At 40.2% G+C, this 19,042-nt stretch overlaps 1 protein-coding gene across 1 annotated transcript in view; it reads right to left on the bottom strand.

The window, feature by feature from the left end:
* The window catches only part of THEMIS (thymocyte selection associated), a 107,325-nt gene that overhangs the window by 66,221 nt on the left and 22,062 nt on the right, over positions 1-19,042 (bottom strand). Inside the window, exons 3-4 of the mRNA XM_032777651.2 lie at positions 15,173-15,631; positions 9,489-10,534 (exon numbers count right to left, since the gene is read on the bottom strand). Coding sequence (XP_032633542.1) covers positions 9,489-10,534; positions 15,173-15,631 — 1,505 coding nt within the window. The remainder of the gene's footprint in view (positions 1-9,488; positions 10,535-15,172; positions 15,632-19,042) is intronic.

Here is a 19,042-nt window from a genome sequence, read left to right on the forward strand (position 1 = left end):
CTGTCTCCCTCTGGCCATAGGATGGTTGAGATGATGTCTGTGGACTGACCTGTGACTAAGAGGAGCTGATCATGTCTTCTTCAAATGTCTTGAAATATTTGGATCTGTCTGGGTATATATCTTTGGATTCATGGATTAACCAAGCAAGAAATTATTAAAATTGGTAGGTTCTTTACTTGCATAAAGGTAACTTAATCAAATCCACTGGCTTATGCCAGTGATTTCAAAAGAGAGTGTCCCATTTTGATTTGCTAAGGAACACCTGAGGAAAAGTTCCAAAGGGGAGGAGCCGGTCAGGCCATGACCTTCATAAAACTAAAACTATTCAGAAGAGAAAAAAACATTGCTTCTCTTTTCCTGCTATTGGCAATGGTGGCTACTATTGCTATTAGCTACTGACCTCTGGCCTATGCTTCCTTCATCCCGTTCCCAGCCAATGGGAGCTGTGGGAAGTGGCGGCCAGCACATCCCTGTGGCCCGCACCCTTTCATGTAGCTTCCATTGGCAAGGAATGGCGAACCGCAGCCACTGGGAGCTGCGGGGGGCCGTGCCTGCAGATGGTCAATGTAAACAAAATGTGTCATGGCCTGCCAGCAGATTATCCTGATGGGCCATGTGCCGAAGGTTGCCGACCCCTGTCACAGAACCTTTATCCTTTCATTTCCTTAGTCCAAAGGTCTTGCCATTCCTTTGCAAGCTCCTCCATGGCCACACTTTTAAGGCCTTGTTTACTTAAGGATATCTTAATATCCACTCCTTCATTTTTTAGAGAGTGTTCTGCTGCTGTCAGCCATCTCACTTCCAGGTATTCCAATATGCAATAGCATCCATGGTATTGTAACACAGATACCTGCTTAATTTTACAGTTAGGAACATTATTTTAATTACGTCATTTCTGCTTTCTGAAGTCCCTGTTCTGATTGTCATTATGCTAGATAAAATTACAGCTGCAGCCCATTGCACATCTCTTATCCATGTTAGTGCAAACATTAACCCCATCAGTTCAGTTGTCAGAATGGTTACATCATTTAATAGCATTTTAGATTTCTGCACTCCAAGACACACAGAAGGCTGTTCCTACTCTACTTGTGCTGTCATCTTTTGATTCTTCTGTAGAAACTTGGCAAAGAGAGCCCCATTTTTCGTAAATTCAGGAATTTCATTCAGAATGTGTGGAGTTTTCCTTCTCTCAGTTTTCCCCCTCTACAATTCCAAATCCTCAAATGGGGGAATAATTTGCAGCTGTAATTTGATTTCCCATGACTAAAAATGTTTAGGTCTCTCCATTTTTCTTTTTTACAGGTCTCCATCCATTTTTTTAACTCGGACAGTATGAGGAAGTCTGTGGCAATCTATACAGTTTCATCTACTAAACTCCCAGCAATCCTCAAATCTGTTGTGTACTTCTATTTTCAGGTTCCCCTTTTAGTTTTGCCCAAAAGTTTAGATCTAATAGTTTCATCCTTGAATTTATACTTGCTTCTCCAGTGATTACTTGCTGCACACACCCTGGTGTTGTTGTGCCACATGCCAATCGCAGAGCTTGGGTGCGGAGCAGTTCCAAGTTTCTTACAGTTGTTTTTGAGGCTTAACCAAAAGCGTGGCATCCATAATCTAAAACTGGTCTTACCAATGCTCTATACATTTTCATCAGTATCTTATCGGCACCCCAAGTTTTTCCAGCTACACTTTTAAGAAAGTTTTGTATGATATTATCTGTCACTTTCCCAGTTAATTATTTCTAATTAAACATGAGTTCTAGGAACATAAACTTTTGAACTATCTGCATTTTTTCACCATAAAGAAATAAGTCCCATTTTTCCTTAATTTTCTTCCTGGAAAAAAGTAGTGAGAATTTAAATCCCCAATAATTTTCCCACTTGGAAATTGTATGGTGTGCCTCACCTGTCTTTTCTACAGCTACTTGAAGTCTTTTAGGTTTAGTCCACATAGCACGGCCATCTGCAACAAGGAAAATACCTATTCCTGTCTGCACACTTTCTGGGAGGTGATTTATAATAATGGAAAACACAGTAGGGCTGATAATATTCCCTCATAGATCTCCATGGGTAAGCTTGTAGGTTTTTGATATTCCCACTATGACTTGTATGGTTCTGTCACTTAAAAAGTCATTTATCCATCAAAACATTCTCCTTTTTATTTCAGCTTTGGCTAGTTTACATAAGGGCCCAGGAAGACTTTTACCATGAATGTTCTTTGTCCTTATGCTTTTTTGAACCTCTGTTTGTAATCTGATTATATGGTCAACTGTGCATTTTTCTCTTCTGAAACCACTTTGTATGTCAGTTATAATATTATTTTTCTCCAAGTATTCCACAAGTCTTACATTTATCGTTTTTTCTATGATCTTCCCCACATACGTTCTGAGGGCAATGGACCTGTTGGTGTCACTAAGGATAATCCTAAGTAACTTAGAAGGTAAAAGGCAATAAGAATATAAGGTCTCCCTGTTTCAGGCCTCTAGTGAACAAGAGTCCTTCCATGTTTAAACTCTAATCGACCTCAGAGGCTGGCAGAGGGGAAAGGCCAGGTGCAATGTCCCTTATCAGTTGCCATACAGCTCAAACTGGTCTAAAGCAGAAGTAATGAGGCCTGTGCACCTTTAGCAGAAGGACAAGATAACTTGCAGAAGGAAAACTTACTAATGAGCTGTCACAGCCAAGATTACTTAATGCACCTGCGCTTACGTAACTGCTACAGGGGGAGGAAGGAGAAGAGGGAGGGGGAAGACAAAGAAGTGTGTGAGAAAAGAATGCTGCAGCCGGACAGAAGAGGGAGGGGAAACGGAGGCTTGCTTGATAGCGAGAAAAGTTCTCATGGATATAAAGGAACAGACTGCTTGTTTTAGGTGTGCTGGATTTGAGGCATACTAGTCTCCCAGCATCACTTTGAGATCTCAAATAAACTCTGCTTGCTTCTCCCCCTGGTGTGTTCATTGGCGCTGAAGCACTCCGGGCACGAATCACTGTTGTTTGCCTTGGGCACCCCTAGTGTCAGCAACAGACCTATAAGTGTCAGGCCTTGCATGTACCTTGCCTGGTTCCCTCACTGGTATTACCAATGTTTGTTTCCATTCTACTGGCAACTATCTTTTTCCCAAAATATCATTATATAACTGCAACAGAATCTTTAGACTTTATTCTGACAAGCGTTGACGCATTCCATTACTTATATTTAAGGTTAAGATTTTGTCACGGTTATTTTTAGTAAAAGTCACAGACAATAAATAAAAATTCAAGGACGCTTGTGACCTGTCTGACTTTTACTAAAAATAATGGGGAAGGAGGGACTGATGGGACAACTGAAGCCTAAGCCCAAGCCACAGCAGCTGGGCGCTCCAGGGGCCCCAACACTTGCAGTGACTGAGAGCTCTGAGGTCTCCCCGCTGCCCATGGCGACTGAGAGCTCTGGCTTGTGGGCTGACAGCTATGGGCCCACAGCCCTGGGCTGAAGCAGAAAATGTCACAAAGGTCTCTAAAAAATCACAGACTCTGTTACTTCCATGACATAATCTTGTCCTTCCTTATATTATCTTTTATCTGGAGCTGTATTTTTCCTTTTTCTAGTGGCTAAAATAAGCTGCTGCATACTAAAACTTATGTTTAACACATCATCAGCATATTCTCTCCAGCCATTTAATAGTTCACAGTAATCCTCAATAAACCTCCATATTTTTCACAAAACCTATTTCTTTGATTCATATCACTACTGACCTTTTGGAATTCTTTTGCTAAAATGTCTGCCTTTCCTAAGTTGGAGACCTTAATTTCATTGCTTCATTGTTTAAGACTTTTACTTCCAATTCCAGTCATTCTTTGAATTTGCTTATATGTTTCTGAAAACCTTGAACGTTGGTTCAGGTAGCAACATATATTTCTCCAACTTTCTGTTTTTGTCATTCTGATAATTCTTTGCACCACCACCTTACATCTTCTATAATTCTTTAAGTCTTTAGTATTCACTATATGTTTGTTTGGTTAGATGCCTTATTTCTTTCCTTGATTGCTAATTTGCAATCCTAATTCCACCAGGGAACTGAATTTCTAAATCGGGGGAAATTTGGTGTTTTGTAGATGGCCGGATCAGCTGTCGCTGTAATTCTTTTTATTAATTTGTTATAGAATTCTCCTAGATTGTCAATTGTACAGCTACTGCATAAATATTCATTATCTTTAATCTTGAAAGGGCCCCAATTAGCTTTTTAAAATTCCAGTTCAGAACTCTCCATGTTTTTTGACATTTCTTCAGCCTTAATATCCAGTAAGTATAGGAAGTGATCATTTCCCATTTACTAGCTTATTTTATTTGTTGCAATTCCCAGATCCAAAACTGAAGAGGATCCATCCAATCAATTAAATCTAGTAGGTGCTACTGTGTTCAATATACCATTATGCATATCAATAAATTGTTCTAAACATTTACCATTTCAGTCAGTTTTCTTACTTCACCATAGCACATTATGACTATTAAAGTGTCTGCAAATTATCAAAGGGTTTTTGACATTACATAATTTTTCTAGTTCTAAATTAACTAATTTTTACATGGATTATAAAAATTAAATATCTGTATATAAGTGATTTTGTTCTGCATGGGAATCTTAATTGCATTATATTCAGAACATAGTTTCTGCGCATCCATTTTGACATAGCTTAATCCTCCCCTCCTTTGGTAGCCTCTCGATCCCTCCAGGGTACGTCATACCCCCATAGATTGAACACAAGTTTACTTATTACCAGTCTTTCTTGCACACATTATCTTTTTTCCCATTTTAGAGATGGCTTTCTTAAATTCCTGTCTATGCATTATTAAACCATGCACATTCCAGCTAAGGATCATTAAGATCATGTTATTTAAGCCATATTATTGCCTTCAGTCAAAATCCTGTTAATGCAGTCTATTGAGAGGTTGTCTTTCTTTACATATTTTTCTGCTGCATTTGCTGTGATTTCAAACCGTAGAGGTTTTTTCTCCATCTGCAAGGTGCAGTTAATTACTCTTATAATGAGCACTATACACTTCTCTTTACTTACAAGCAATACATCATCTCCCATTCCTCTTATATTCTCCTCCCTGATCCGAGATGTGTTCTGCTGCCCCTGAACATCTTTTTCTTCTTGTGTATTTTTTCTATTTTCTGCAGTGTGTATCTTTTGATAGCCTCTGCATGAGATACTTTGTGAACAGGTTTCATTTTTCTTTAGCTTGTTCTCCTACTGCACATCCTTTATTGCTGCACTGTGCTTTCCCCCACAAGTGCTGCATTTAGGTTCTGTTCCTTCTACACACTTGTCATGGGAGTTATTTCCTCCACATTTACTGCACCACATTGTGCCCTTACAAATGGCTGTCATACAGCCAAACCTTTGACAATTAAAGCTTCTCCCCAGCAATGTGGGGAGTAGGAATATATGGTTTAACCCCAAAAGATTGATAATCCATTTGGATCCTACTGGGAAGTGTCCTACCTTTAAGTGTTATATATACAGTGGTAGATGGCCTTCCCTTCCCACCCTTATTAAGTAGCCATTTAACAAACAATACTTTCTCTTCACTTGTATTCTTTTAGATATCATCCTCAGATAATCCTTGTAGCATTTCGTACATAACCCTTCTTACTTCAATCAGGAATTTAGGCTGTTGAGAAGTAACATTCATTTTCCCTAAGGTTACAGTTTTTAGAAGTTTTTCAGCTTGTTCTTTATGCGTACGCTGTACCAATAGATCACCGCACAGCAATTCTTTTAGCTCTTTGAATGACACCAACCCTTCGCTTTATCCATTCTGCCATTTTCAGGGGAGTAACATCCTCTGTTTTCACATCTTCTATCTCTATTCTGACTTCTATCCTGTTTTTTTCTTTAATTTCTATGAATTCCTTATTTTTCAAACCTGATATATTTATTTTTCTTTTAATTTTTCCTGATCCGAGATCATCCTTCATCCCTTGTTTTTTCTCCTTCATAATCCAAGACAACTTTCTTTTTCCCCACTGACCTCCATTGTCAGGTTCAATGTTCAGCTTTATTTCAGCTGGGGGCCAGCTGCAGTCCTCCACCCTTCCTCCTCCTCAACTGCTTGCCAGCCAGCCTTCTCTCTCCACCATCCTCAGCTACTGCCTCCTTTCTCCACTAGCTGCCCCAGCCAGGCCCCTTCTCCTTCGGTTCTGGGGCACAGCAGGCTCTCCACTGGATTTCATAGACAGGTTATGACAAAGTCTGTCACCTTTCCCAGGATGATTAAAAACTGCAGAATAGCTTTTTTAATTGGGCCCCATTTTCCTTGCATTCTGTACAAGTGTTGCAAAGAAAACTTTATCACTCCAAGATTTCTGAGTTTTCCATATAAATATCTCCTTTCACTGGTACAGTCTTTACGGGTCCATGAGAGATGATCTATTGTTTCTCAAACCTTAAATCCATCCTTAAATTTGTTTGTTAGAAATAGATTACTATTTAGTCCACAATGACCTGTTAAAATTCTGAATAAGGCTCCTTCACTTTTCCTCTCAGGTCCTTGAATTATATAAACATTTTCAACTATTGGGCATACTTCACAGATTCCCTCCTTTCCTCTGCCTTCGTTTCATGTGGTCATAAGTTCCTGCCATTCCGTCCTTATCTCATTTTTGATTAAAGTGTGTAAATTCAATTTGCTTAATGGGATGTCTAGGCCAACTTGTTCATGCTCAATAGCATTTTTTGCCTCTTTGTCTGCCTATGCATTGCCAGCAATCCCTACATGTGCCAGGATCCATACTATTACCACAGTAGATTCCATTGCACTACTTTGTTTGTTAGCAGCAATATTTCATTAAGTATATCATTTCCAGTTAGGGTGATCAGATGTCCTGATTTTATAGGGACAGTCCCGATATTTGGGGCTTTCGCTTCCTCTTTGGAGCCATCAATATATATATGACAATAATGTCCACACTTATCACAGATATATTGATTTGCTATATCTTGCATTTTTATCATTCTTTTCCTTTTTTTTTTATTTTATTATATAATTCCATGTCTATTGCAGAGGGATGGTTTTCCAGTGATAAAGTATTTTCCTATAGCTAGCTAGCCAGCCAGGAAGCAGCAGGCAGGTGCAGTTAGAGCCTCCTCCATTTCTCTCCTGCCAGGGAACAAGGGTAAAGGAGCAATCAAAGTGAATTCCCAGCTAGGGGCTATCAGCCCAACCAGAGCATGATCAGCTGATGGCAGGAAGGAACCATATCTCCCTTGCAAGGCAGCAGCACTTAGCCCCAGGGCCACCAACCAAAAGACAGACTTTCACCCAAATCAGGACAAAGAGCAACCAAGGACAGAGCCTCCAGGAGATGCCAGAGTTAGTTGAACACCAGCTGGGGAGATACCAGGGCCAGATAGGACCAAGGCAATTCCTATGATCCTAAAGTTCATTCCATGCATCAACCTTCTTGGATTTATGTTCTACTCATTTGGATGTTTGCAGTCATTTATGCAAATGAGGCAATGCAGCATCATAAAATATGCAGATCAGGCCATTTATCATTTGGGCAAATTTCTGAACTTTCAGACTTAGCAGGTATGTTCAGAAGAAAATTGCAGCCTCCCGCCCTTTGCCCCACCACCACTGGGCAAAAGCAGGAAAACATCGGCGCAGATCCAGGTATTCTCTCAGGCCTCTCTCTGTTCAGGATGGAGAGATAATACATTCTGCTTGACTCTAAATCTATTATATTAGAGGTTGGGGGTTTAATCTTATGAATAAGGGATATCTACTTTTTTCACCTTTCCAGGAAAAGAGAATTTACAAATCTGTATCGAGCTAACATTCTGACTCTAATTTATTATTTATTTATTGCAAGCTTTCATAAAAATGTCATTTGCTTAGAAGTGTTTCTGTATCCAAGTATTTGAAGTCTACGGTTGCAGTCACTCACAAATGAACCATAATATATCTGTTATTCTAACTGCCTCCTGCTAGCTGTAGTAAAATAACATCTTTTGCACAATACTAATCCAGAGTCAGATACCAGCTCATAGTTCTCACATACATACACACCCACAGTGGGCTGTCTGCCTCCTTCTGATTAGTGGTTCAGTTGCCTATGAAACAGACCTCGGGAAGAGTTCTTGGGTTCCCATCCAGTACCTCAGACACAGGCCTCTCTGCCAGTTCTGGAACCCATGCCTTCTATATGTCCCCACTAGCTGGCAGCATGGCTTAATGGATCCTTGCTATTAGGAATTCTCCCCGGCCAACAGCTGGCTGTGAGCTCCCCCTCAACCTCCACAAAAGTCAGTGAAGGGGCTTCACCAGCTTGGGCAGAAGACAGAGGAAATCAACATAGCTTCACATACTTGTATCTGAAGGATTCCACAGGACTGGTATCAGAACACTTCTCCCTGGGCCTGCTTGCTACTTCTGCATGGATCCTCAGGCCCATGGAAAACTCTCTGTCCTAGGAACAGAGGCAGAAAATGCTGCCACAGAGGTGAACAACATTCAGCACATGAGGGGAGAGGTTCAAAGATGTTCCCCTCCAAACATGGATGCAAAAGGCACAATATGGCCCTTATTTTTTTAAAAAATGTAAACGCATCAATTCCTGTTTGCGTTCCAAGTGGATCGTAGTCACCAAGATGTAACTAGTCACATTCTGGAGACTCAACTGCATTAATAATTAATGTAAAATTAGGGGTTTTTTTGGTGGATTTGTATTTGAAGAGGAAAGTGAGAGGGCAATGGGAGCTGTGACTAGAGATACACACATAGTCTGAGCAGGCCCTGTACTTGTTTCCCTGCTGAATCCTCATCAAGTCACCTTTCTATATATAGTTCTTTCAACGTATAGCAGAAACCCAATGACAAGCACAATTGTTATGGGTTAACTGCTACTAAAAATACTCCCATACTTGTCCATCTATAACGGGCACTTTTGTATGTGCTCTTTGCCTTGGTGAAATATTGAAACTTCAGTAGCTTTATGAAAATCAATACTTTCCATTTGAAAATCTAGTTAATATTTGGACACAATGCAAAATATTCAGAACAAAAATATCTCTGTAGAATGTCTATGTGTAAATTTCAAATACAAATTCAAATTCTGTGATCTCTATCTGAACAAAATTCTCTGTTAATGTATCGAATCAACATTTAGTTCCCATTTTTAAGCATTTAGCTGTAATAGCCCAGATTGTCCCCTCACTTATATACCAGTGCAACAAAAGATTATTCAATCCCGAAGCTCTAGGGCCAGATCTTCAACTGGCCACAGATCAATTTACACCAACAGAGGAGTCAGCCCTCAATGTTAAGTTCTAGTCAAGATGTATAGCAGCTTATTTGTCTATCCTGTGGGGTTCACTGCCATCTCAAATGCTGCATGAAAATAAATGAGTTTAACATAAAACACAAGCCAACATAAAATGGAAGCAGATTGTGAAGTATCTCAAACATATTCCAAAGGATATATAATAGAAGAAATGTCCTACCTTCACAGCATGCGGTGCATCCAACACACTTCGCTCTGGTAGAGTAAGAAGAGGTTTTGATTCCAGTGTTGTTGGCTTTTTGGGAGGTCTGGGTGGTGGGTGTAGGACTTGGTTTTCAAATCTCCTCACCATGTAATATTGTTCTTCACTGATCTCTTCCACAATAGTCCTTGTTGGGGAGAATACAGTTTCATCAACAGATTTGCTGAGCAACTGAACAGACATATTTAGACGATACACAGGAATTTCCCAGCTGTCTGCAGGATCGCCAGTACTGCTGATTAGCAAGTAAGAGTCTGTGATTTCTTCTTCAAGCTGCAGTCCAGGCATAGCAGCCAAGACATCCTCCTCAATGGAGAGATCCCTCACAGATACTTTGACATTAAAGGGCAAGCGGAACTCTTTGCAAAGCTCTGAAAGCTGGTACTGTCTCTTGTCATGAATCACTTCTACAAAGCCACCTTCCATATACATAGGAAGAAGCACTTCCTTATAGGCCTCACTTAATATTTGTTCACAGGCCAAAACATCTATCACTTTCTTCCTTCCCTGATATATGACTTCACCAGTCTGGTGCTGTTGAACTAGAAACTGGTCTCCAACAGAAACAGAAAACAATTCTGCATGGGGAGAATCAAAGGCTTTAGTTGCTACAACATGAAGCTGCTCCTTGTCACTTCTTGCTATCTCCAGGTCATAGGCAGTTAGAAACTCCCGAGGTCTTCTTTTGAACTTTCCTTTGTAGCTGGCAGGAATTAAAAAGTGTCTTTTGTGGGAATCACTTCTGATCTCAGATGCAAGGATTCTTTTCGCCTGGTACTTTTTGTGAATGACAATTTCTTTCCCAGGACATAATAAATTACAAGGTTGCTGTCTTCCTGTGGGCCCTTCTATTACCTCAGCAACCATAGGAAATTCTTTGCTTGTCCTTTCAAATACATCTTCCATGGATAATGGATGAAGGAAACAGCTAATATCATAAGAGTCTGTTACATCTATGACTTCAATGTCTAGATCAGAGAGGATATGAACTATATCCCTTCGAACTAAAAGGAAAAAGGTAAAAGTCAATTTTTGTTTTCACACTGATTTTGTAATGAAATATACACACTCTAAGAGACAACTTAAAAAAACCATCTAAGACGTCGTACAACGATTGTGTCCACAATTTTGCCAATCATCAATGCAAATATTATAATTTAAAATGTCTATTTCATTTGCATGAGCAATTAGGCAGTTAGATATCTAACTGAGGAGGAAATAAATGAGATGAGACAATAGAGGTACACAAAATAACAAAATGTACAGAAAAGCTCGATTAAGTGCCCCAGTTTACCTTCTCTAAGAATACCAACTGAACAGGAATAAATTTAGTGCATAATGAACTAACAGAACTCATTGCCACAAGATGTCACTGAGGCCAAAAAATAGCAGGATTAAAAAAGGTGTTGACATTAATATGGATAATGAAAACATCAGAGGTGAAAGTAAGCCGGTACGGAGTACCGGTAAAAAAGGTGCAGTAGCGTACCGGCAAATAAGCGGAGCATTCAGTACTGGCTTACTTTCACCTCTTTTGGCTGCATAACAAAAAGTTCAAACTCAAAGCTAACAAAAGCTTGGAAAGGGAAAACTCACTGTCACTTTTGTTTGTTTTTCTCTCCCTCACCTCCTCCAGCCAGGCTGCCCAACATGGCTAGGCTCCGCGTTCCCCCGACCTTCCCATTCAGCAGGGGCTGCAGGGGCTCCCCTCTAGCTTGTAGCAGGGGGACCGGCTGAGGGAGAAGCCTCCCCAGGTAGCCTTCTGCCTGCATAAGGACAGTTTAAACTTAACTGTTCACTCCGCGGTCTGAACCAGGATTCGGGGCTATTTCTGGCGTCCTTGTTAATTTCACTCATGGTTGTTGGGGGGTAGAGGGTGACCAAAGCCAGTGCAGTTCTTTTCTGCCCCCTGGAGGAGGCGATCTTCAATAATATAACACACAAAAAATACAATCAAAATCAGGAACCATTTCCAAGTTCAAATCTATCATAGATTTGAACTTGGAAATGGTTCCTGATTTTGACTGTATTTTTTGTGTGTTATATTATTGAAGATCGCCTCCTCCAGGGGGCAGAAATAGCCCTGAATCTCGCAGTTCAGACCATGGAGTGAACAGCTAAGTTTAAACTGTTCCTATGCAGGCAGCAGGCTACTTGGGGAGGCTTCTCCCTCAGCCAGTCCCCTTGCTCCCTGCTATAAGCTCGAGGGGAGCCCCTGCTGAGTGCAGGGGTCAGGGGAACCGGAAGCCTAGTTGCGTTGGCAGCCTGGCTGGAGGAGGAGGAGGAGGAGGAGGAGGGAGGACAAGGAGAAAAATGTGACAGTGAGTTTTCAGGTTTTCAGGCTTATTCCAACAGTCAAGTTTTATTACAGACTGTACTGGTAGTAGTAATAGTAGCTTTATTTTCTATATCTAAGTCAAGGAATGGGAGGGATCCATGACGCATGCAGGAGAGGTGGGTTGCTTGTGTTTGGGCTGTAAGGGTAAGAAATGTAACTTATTTCCACCCTGGCCCCACCCCCTCTATCTGAGGCCCCACCCCTTTGGGTGGGGCAGAGTGGGACCCATACCAATAAGAGCTGTATTTTACTTTCACCCCTGGAAAACATCTACAATTACACTAACTATTATAAAAACCAATACTGCTTTTTTAAAAGGAGAGATATAAACCTTCATGTTCCAGGGTACGTGGTTAGCTTATCCCAGAATTATCCACTATTTGCGCCTTCCTCTGAAGCATCGAGTATTGCCCACTGTCAGGGACAGGATACTGCACTAGATGATCGGATCCCGTACAGCAATTCCTATGTTCTTATAACTGCATTTGCAAAATTGCATGTGCTAGTAATTACAGGTGCAAAACTGAGGATACTATTAAAGTTCGTTTGAAAATTTGGTCCTAGCTATTTTCATTACAAACAAGTTCTCAGGACAGTGTAATTTAAAAAGGAACATTATTTAAAGGCCTCTTTCATTAAGTTTTTTATTGTACATACATACACATGCTGCATAGCAGATCCTACAATTATATTTCACGTGTTATGATATACTAATTCTTCACTCATTAAACTCAGTACTTAATGTACATTTTATATAATAAGAATGTATGACAGATGGTCAACATCTGTGTATGCACACTCTGCCCTTGTCATATCATCTTCAGGAACCAAACATTTTGACTACGGTGAAGAAATGTTGCCAAACTAAAGGTGATCAGTGAAAATTAAAACAGTCTACAAATGGATACGTTTTCTGTGAGCTGCAGAGGGAGTTACATACATCAATCTAGTTGTTGTTGGAGAGGGGAGGTGAAGGACTGGACACATGTATAGCTCCTGCCCACAGCCTCTGAAAATGTAATTAACCACCCTCTTACCAGTGATCTTTTCACTGAGAACTGAGTTTGCCTTACTTCATTTAAAATCTATAGAGAGAGCTTCACTGTTTTCTAACGAACAGTGAGGATCCATTTTTTGCAGTTCACAAGTAAACAGTTAACCAGGTGCAGAGTGACTCATTTCTAAAATCAACGTTTAGGAGACATTTAATGTAGTTTACATATTGAATGCACTGTGAAAAACATACATGTGAATGCAAATAAAAACAAGTAAGGCACACATCAGGATGTGGAGTTGAGAGGCAAGTGCATATTTCACATTATCTCACAACCATCTGGCAGTTTTTTAGGAAACTAAACTAATTTTTACTTAGGGCTTCGATCCTGCAGTTTGGATCTAAGTGGGCATAGGGATACAGCTATATGGATTGCAGGATTGGGGCCCAAACCACTGATTCCAGCCACAGTTTTGAAAAATTGAGTATTTTAGCATGTGAAGATAGACAGTAAGCCTATTAGCTGGATATTGGATTTGATGGAATATCTCTAATCAATCATTTAAAAAAATTGTGTCTTGCATAAACAATTGCTGCCCATCCTTCTTTCCTTGTCCTCTGTTTTAGCCATTTACTTTTATCATTCCTTGGAGAAATATCCATTGTAAAAGGGTTTTTTGCAAAACATGCTGCTGAATGGTATACTAATATGATTCCATTTTCATGGAGCTGTTTCTCATATAGGTATAAGGCAGAAAAACCTTGCAGGAAATTAGGCACCAATCCAGCAGATACTTGCACATGTGCTCAACTTTACTGCTATGATTAGTCCACTCAAAGTAGCAAAGTCAAGTGTGTGCATAAGCACTTGAAGGATCTGGGGCTAACAATGTAGTTTTCTTCATGGAAAAGCTGAAAATTCTTGACTGTCCTGTATCTTGCAGTGGACAAAATCAATCCTTTTTACAAACAAAAATTATATACATATGTACATATACCCACACAGCAATTTTTAAGTCCTTAAAGAAATGATTCACTTATTCTTTCCTGTTTCATGGGTGTTCTAAAAAATAGTCTGTGCATTTTTTAATTTTATTTTAGTTAGCTCAGGATAGAACTCAAGTTTTGTTCCTAACCCAGTCACTGCATGCACACAAAAATCTCTAGCTCAAGTTATTTGGTGCTTTAAACCAGTGGTTCTCAACCTTTCCAGACTACTGTACCCCTTTCAGGAGTCTCATTTGTCTTATGTGCCCCAAGTTTTACCTTACTTAAAAACTACTTGCTTACAAAATCAGACATATATACAAAAGAGTCACAGCACAGTATGATAGAAAAAATGCTTACTTTCTCATTTTGTCTGTAAGAATTTTTAGTTTGTACTGACTTCACTAGTGCTTTTTATGTAACCTGTTATAAAACTAGGCAAATATCTAGACGAGTTGATGTACCCAGTGGAAGACCTCTGCGTACCTCCAGGGGTATGTCTGCCCCTGGTTCAGAACCACTATTTTAAACTCTAGCTAGTTGGCCCATCAGGGAAATGAGTTGAGAGTCACTTTCCGCTGATGCTGGAGCTAGTAGTGTAGTGGGGATGCAGAAGCTCAAGTTACATCTCATCAGCTGCTAATCCTATCACTCTGGGTAGTTGCAGTGTAGTCACTTGGCTCTCACTCAAGCTAGGATAGCTCAGGCAGAGTAACTCAAGTGTAATAATTTGAGCTAATTGTTGCAGTGAAGACAAGCCCTACGTTGGCTTCTGTAATATAATAATAATACCACCTTGTATTCAGATAGCACCATGTGCAAGAGTATCTCCACACACTTCACAAACAATAATTAAGACTTCTAACACTGTTGTGACATAGACACTTACCTTTATATCTATTTTACAGATAGCTAAATAGAGCCATACATTAAATGACTGCCCCATGGTAACACAGTCAATAAGAATTTCTGGGAATAGAACCCAGAACTCTTAGTTCTCTGCTCCATCTGCTTGAAAAAAAGTTTCCTCTCTAAAGATAATTTAATAGTAGTAATATCAGTAAAAATGATAATAGCAGATTGTAATAAAAAGATATGGAGTCAGTATCTGAATTAGAGGATGAAGGAAGAAGGAGAAAAATTCTTCCCCTTCTTTCCCCATTTTTAAACTATCAGCAGTAGTAAATATGGTTATGGAATACCCATCTTCTACCTGTCCAAAACAAGCACTGTCTGTAACAGATATTTTGAGCAGTTTGAATTCAGTTTAGAACACACTGCTAGGCACAGAGGTACAGCTCATTAACTTAGATTATTACTTACATTTCATCACTCCTTGTACTTCGTAGATTGGTGCTAGAATCAGACAGCCATCAAAATTCTCAGGAAGTGGATTAGAGAAGTCCCATGTATGTAACATATTGGTAAATTTCACAATCCGGTTTCTACTTTTGGGGATTTTCCATTCAACAATCTCTTTCAGGGTATAAATATGGTCATCTTCACATTCATAGAACTCTCCTTCTTGTGAAAGTGGCAAAGTAAAGGAGTGAGATTGGTTCTCTCTTACCACTCCGCAGTTCACAGTCAGTGTCCCATTGACCTCTTCCACGGAGTTGAACATGATCTGCTCACCTTGTTTGATGGTGAAATTTGCCAATTTTATGTCTTCATTGCAATAGAAGCAAGGATGGCCCAGTCGTGTTGGCCCAATAGAAACCTTTCTTGTGATTTCTTCAATGCTGAGATATGGAGTTTTATCAGCCACAATCTTACAAAGACCTAAGAACACGAATGCTGTATTATACAAAGGCACTTGGGAAATATTCAAGCATTCACTGTCACATCAACTTTTAGTTCATGAACCCATGGAGCCAATAAAAACTCAATATCAAAACAAAACAAAATATTTATCATTTAAAGTGTGATTATATTGTCAGAAAAGTGGCTCTATGGAAACAGAATCATGAAGCTTCAATACTTATTCTCTGAGGATGACATTCAAACCTGTGCAGAAGGTCAGCCAACACAAGACCTGTGCATCACTTAAGTCCCACTTAAATCTGAATGTTAGAGTTTAAATGGGACGCGTAGTTCCTATATTGACACTTTGTGCACATGTAAATTAAATTCTTAACAGCTTTCATAGCAAATATGTTCAAAATATAGAGGGAAAGATAATTTTTCTAACTGACCACCCTGCAAAATCAACTCGGATGTGAAAATCAAGCAGCATCCTGCTAGGTTTTCAATACACAAAGAAGTGTAACCCCTTGGGGCTTTAGAGGTCATGGCCCCTTTAAATCTTTTTCCTAGGGGGGAGAGAGAGTGTGCAAAAAAAGGAGGGAAACTCCAGGGGGTGGCGCTGGAGCTGGAAGGGAGAGAGAGGGAGCAGCCCACAGGCCCTCACAAAGGAAGCAGAGAGAACTTGCCTGAAGCCTGGGAAGGACAGGGTGGCTGATCAGGGACACCCCAGGACAGGAGCCAGGAGGAGCCCTGTGCTAGGGAGGAATCACCTGAGGACAGGCCAGATCTGGACCCAGTATCACAGCTGCTCAGAGCTGTATGGGGCCGTGAATACTGGGGTTGTGACTCTGCACTGGGAACAAGGAGGGAGGTTGTAGCTAGTTAAGTGGGGAGGTGGTCGCTCTGTGTGGCTTTGCAGATTGCGGCAGGAGAGGGCACCAGAGGGGTTTGTTGGGGAAAAGTTCCCTGGCACTGAAGACAACCAGGAGCACCCAAGACTCACCACTGGACTGGAACTTTGCTCAGGACTCCTGAACTCTGTGTGCAGACACATTGCTCGGTGTCTGCCCTTCCAAACTGTGCTACCACTGGGCCCGTGGGGCCTTGGTTTGGATGCAACCCTGTTTTACTGCTCCCCCTATATTTTCCCTTGTTGTATTTCTCCTCTCATCCCTCTGTAAATAAATATCTCCCTTTCTTATATCCATTGTACTTTTCCTGTGAGTGTGTGTGTTCACTCTGGAGGGTTTGGAACAGGTGCCCCTGAGGTGGAAGGGATTTGTCTTGCTGCATTCCTGCACATGCCTTCTCTTGGGTAAAGCTGCCTGCAGAACAGACACCATCTTGGCCACGAGGGCGCTAAAGTTATAGAAGTATTTTTCAATCTAAATTATTTTCATTTCAGATTAAAGAAAACAACAAACAGGAAAGAATGAAAATAAAGTCTCAATGGGAGAAAGTGAGAGAGAGAAAACAGTCTCTCATTCTATAATGTTGCATAGCTGAGGTGAAATAGAAAATGACACGACCACTGCAACACGCAGGAGATTCTTCTACATTAAACGTGCAGCAAACAAAACTGAAAGGAGATGATGTCATTTAGTGACATAGCTATATAGCCCAAGTGTTCTTTCAGGCTTTTGCATCTCCACCTGGAATGAAGATTATGCAAGTGGAATTTAGCTGAAGCTTTGTTGATGATTCATGATGTAAAATAGAATCCTGCTTCATCTACAATAGCTATGCTGGTTTTGGAGAGTGTGCAGGAGTAAACACTTTCCCTCCCTTCAGTAAAGTGAGCTGATGTAACTCAGACAAAAAACAACAACATTGAGTAAAAATATTTTTATAGTGTCACTTTTCTGACCATCACTACATTAAGACCTCAACCCTTCCAGTATGTACACTTGTGATTAACTTTACACAGTCAATGACTTCAAAGTTAAGCACATGCAGGTTTCCAAGGTAGAGCAGGGTCTAAAATGTTCTTCACAACATTTGATCCAATGACAGTATTCCCTTTCATCTCTGTTTTTTCTTTTCTTTGATTATCACTGAAATATTATCACACTCTGTTGCTACTGGTACAGTTGGAGTGTAAACCACAGAGGATTATGACAAACTTGATACATTCCTCTAAGATAGGAAATCAGAGTTTTTACCAACATCTTCATGTTAACAAAAGAAACCCTCCCATGATAAAAGTAGCAGCAAGTGAAAAAGAGAATTTAAATGCTCAGGCACTACCGTGAGGAGTAAACAGAGAACCTTGTAGACTTTCTGATGAAGTGTTCTTTCTTAGAAGCAGGATTTGTGCCCTTGTGGAACTGGTTGGGGAGTGCAACTTCCAAATCCCATCTGAAGTCCCATGGGAAATGGGAAGTCCAGAGAATAGATCCCAAAACATTCATGTCACCTTAGGAACTGTACTATCAGTGACTGCACTTGCTATGCTTCACTTGGTTTAGAAGCAATACTTTTATTCCCCAATCCCAGATAAGATATTTCTAGTTCCAGCATCCTCCACCAATTCTTACATGCAGGACAAAATAATAATAATCAGTTGCTTTGCTACTCCAAAAAGGCAAATTGATTTATTCCCCCCCACACCTTCACACCTGATCATGAAAATTAAGCTTTATGGGACAAATCCAGAGCTGATGTAAACATGGACAACACTATAGTTCTCAGTGTAGTTTCACATACTTATACAAAAAATAAATGTGGTCCTATATGTTCACATTAATTATCCTTTTTCATGCTGTTCAGTGATTTATAGAGTAAATATTGATCTATATTAAAACAACCAACCCCACCACTGGATTATAAGAGCAAGGGAGAAGAATGTGCCTTAGCATGATTAATAGTACAGGCCACCAGATGGATGACACCAGTATTTAGGCACTAGAGCAGCATGGTTTATCATGAGGTAATTACAACTCTGAAGTATTACAAGGCAGAGGCTGCATATGTGCTTCTCTAATCCCTAGGGGCACCATTAATTCCTGTTAATCATGCCTTTGGGAGCTGTCTTATTAGAAGTCCATACAGCAAGAAAAACATGTACATTTATATATTTGTGAGTGTTTTCTTAGATGAAACAGACAGTTTAGAGAACTGAATAGTTGGGTTTCGTTGAGCTGTGCGATTAAGCTTTCTCTACACAAGATTCAGCAGTGATAACATTGCCTCATACAGACACTTAAATAATAGTCATATTGTGGTTTTTTTGGCCAGTCATAGCAAAAGGCCAATTTTCCAGAAACTATAACTAAATTTAATAGGTTATTGTACACCAGATTTTCAAAAGCAAACACATAGGTTGTGACTGCAAAATATGTGTGAGTCCAAATTAAGTGGTAACTGCAAGCACATGTACACCCTCAGGATCAGGCCATCCTCTCCCAATAAGGTAGCAAGGCTCTTTCCTCCCCACAAAAACACACC

Source organism: Chelonoidis abingdonii, chromosome 3 (assembly GCF_003597395.2).
Source record: "Chelonoidis abingdonii isolate Lonesome George chromosome 3, CheloAbing_2.0, whole genome shotgun sequence".
In the NCBI taxonomy this organism is placed as follows: Eukaryota; Metazoa; Chordata; order Testudines; family Testudinidae; genus Chelonoidis; species Chelonoidis abingdonii.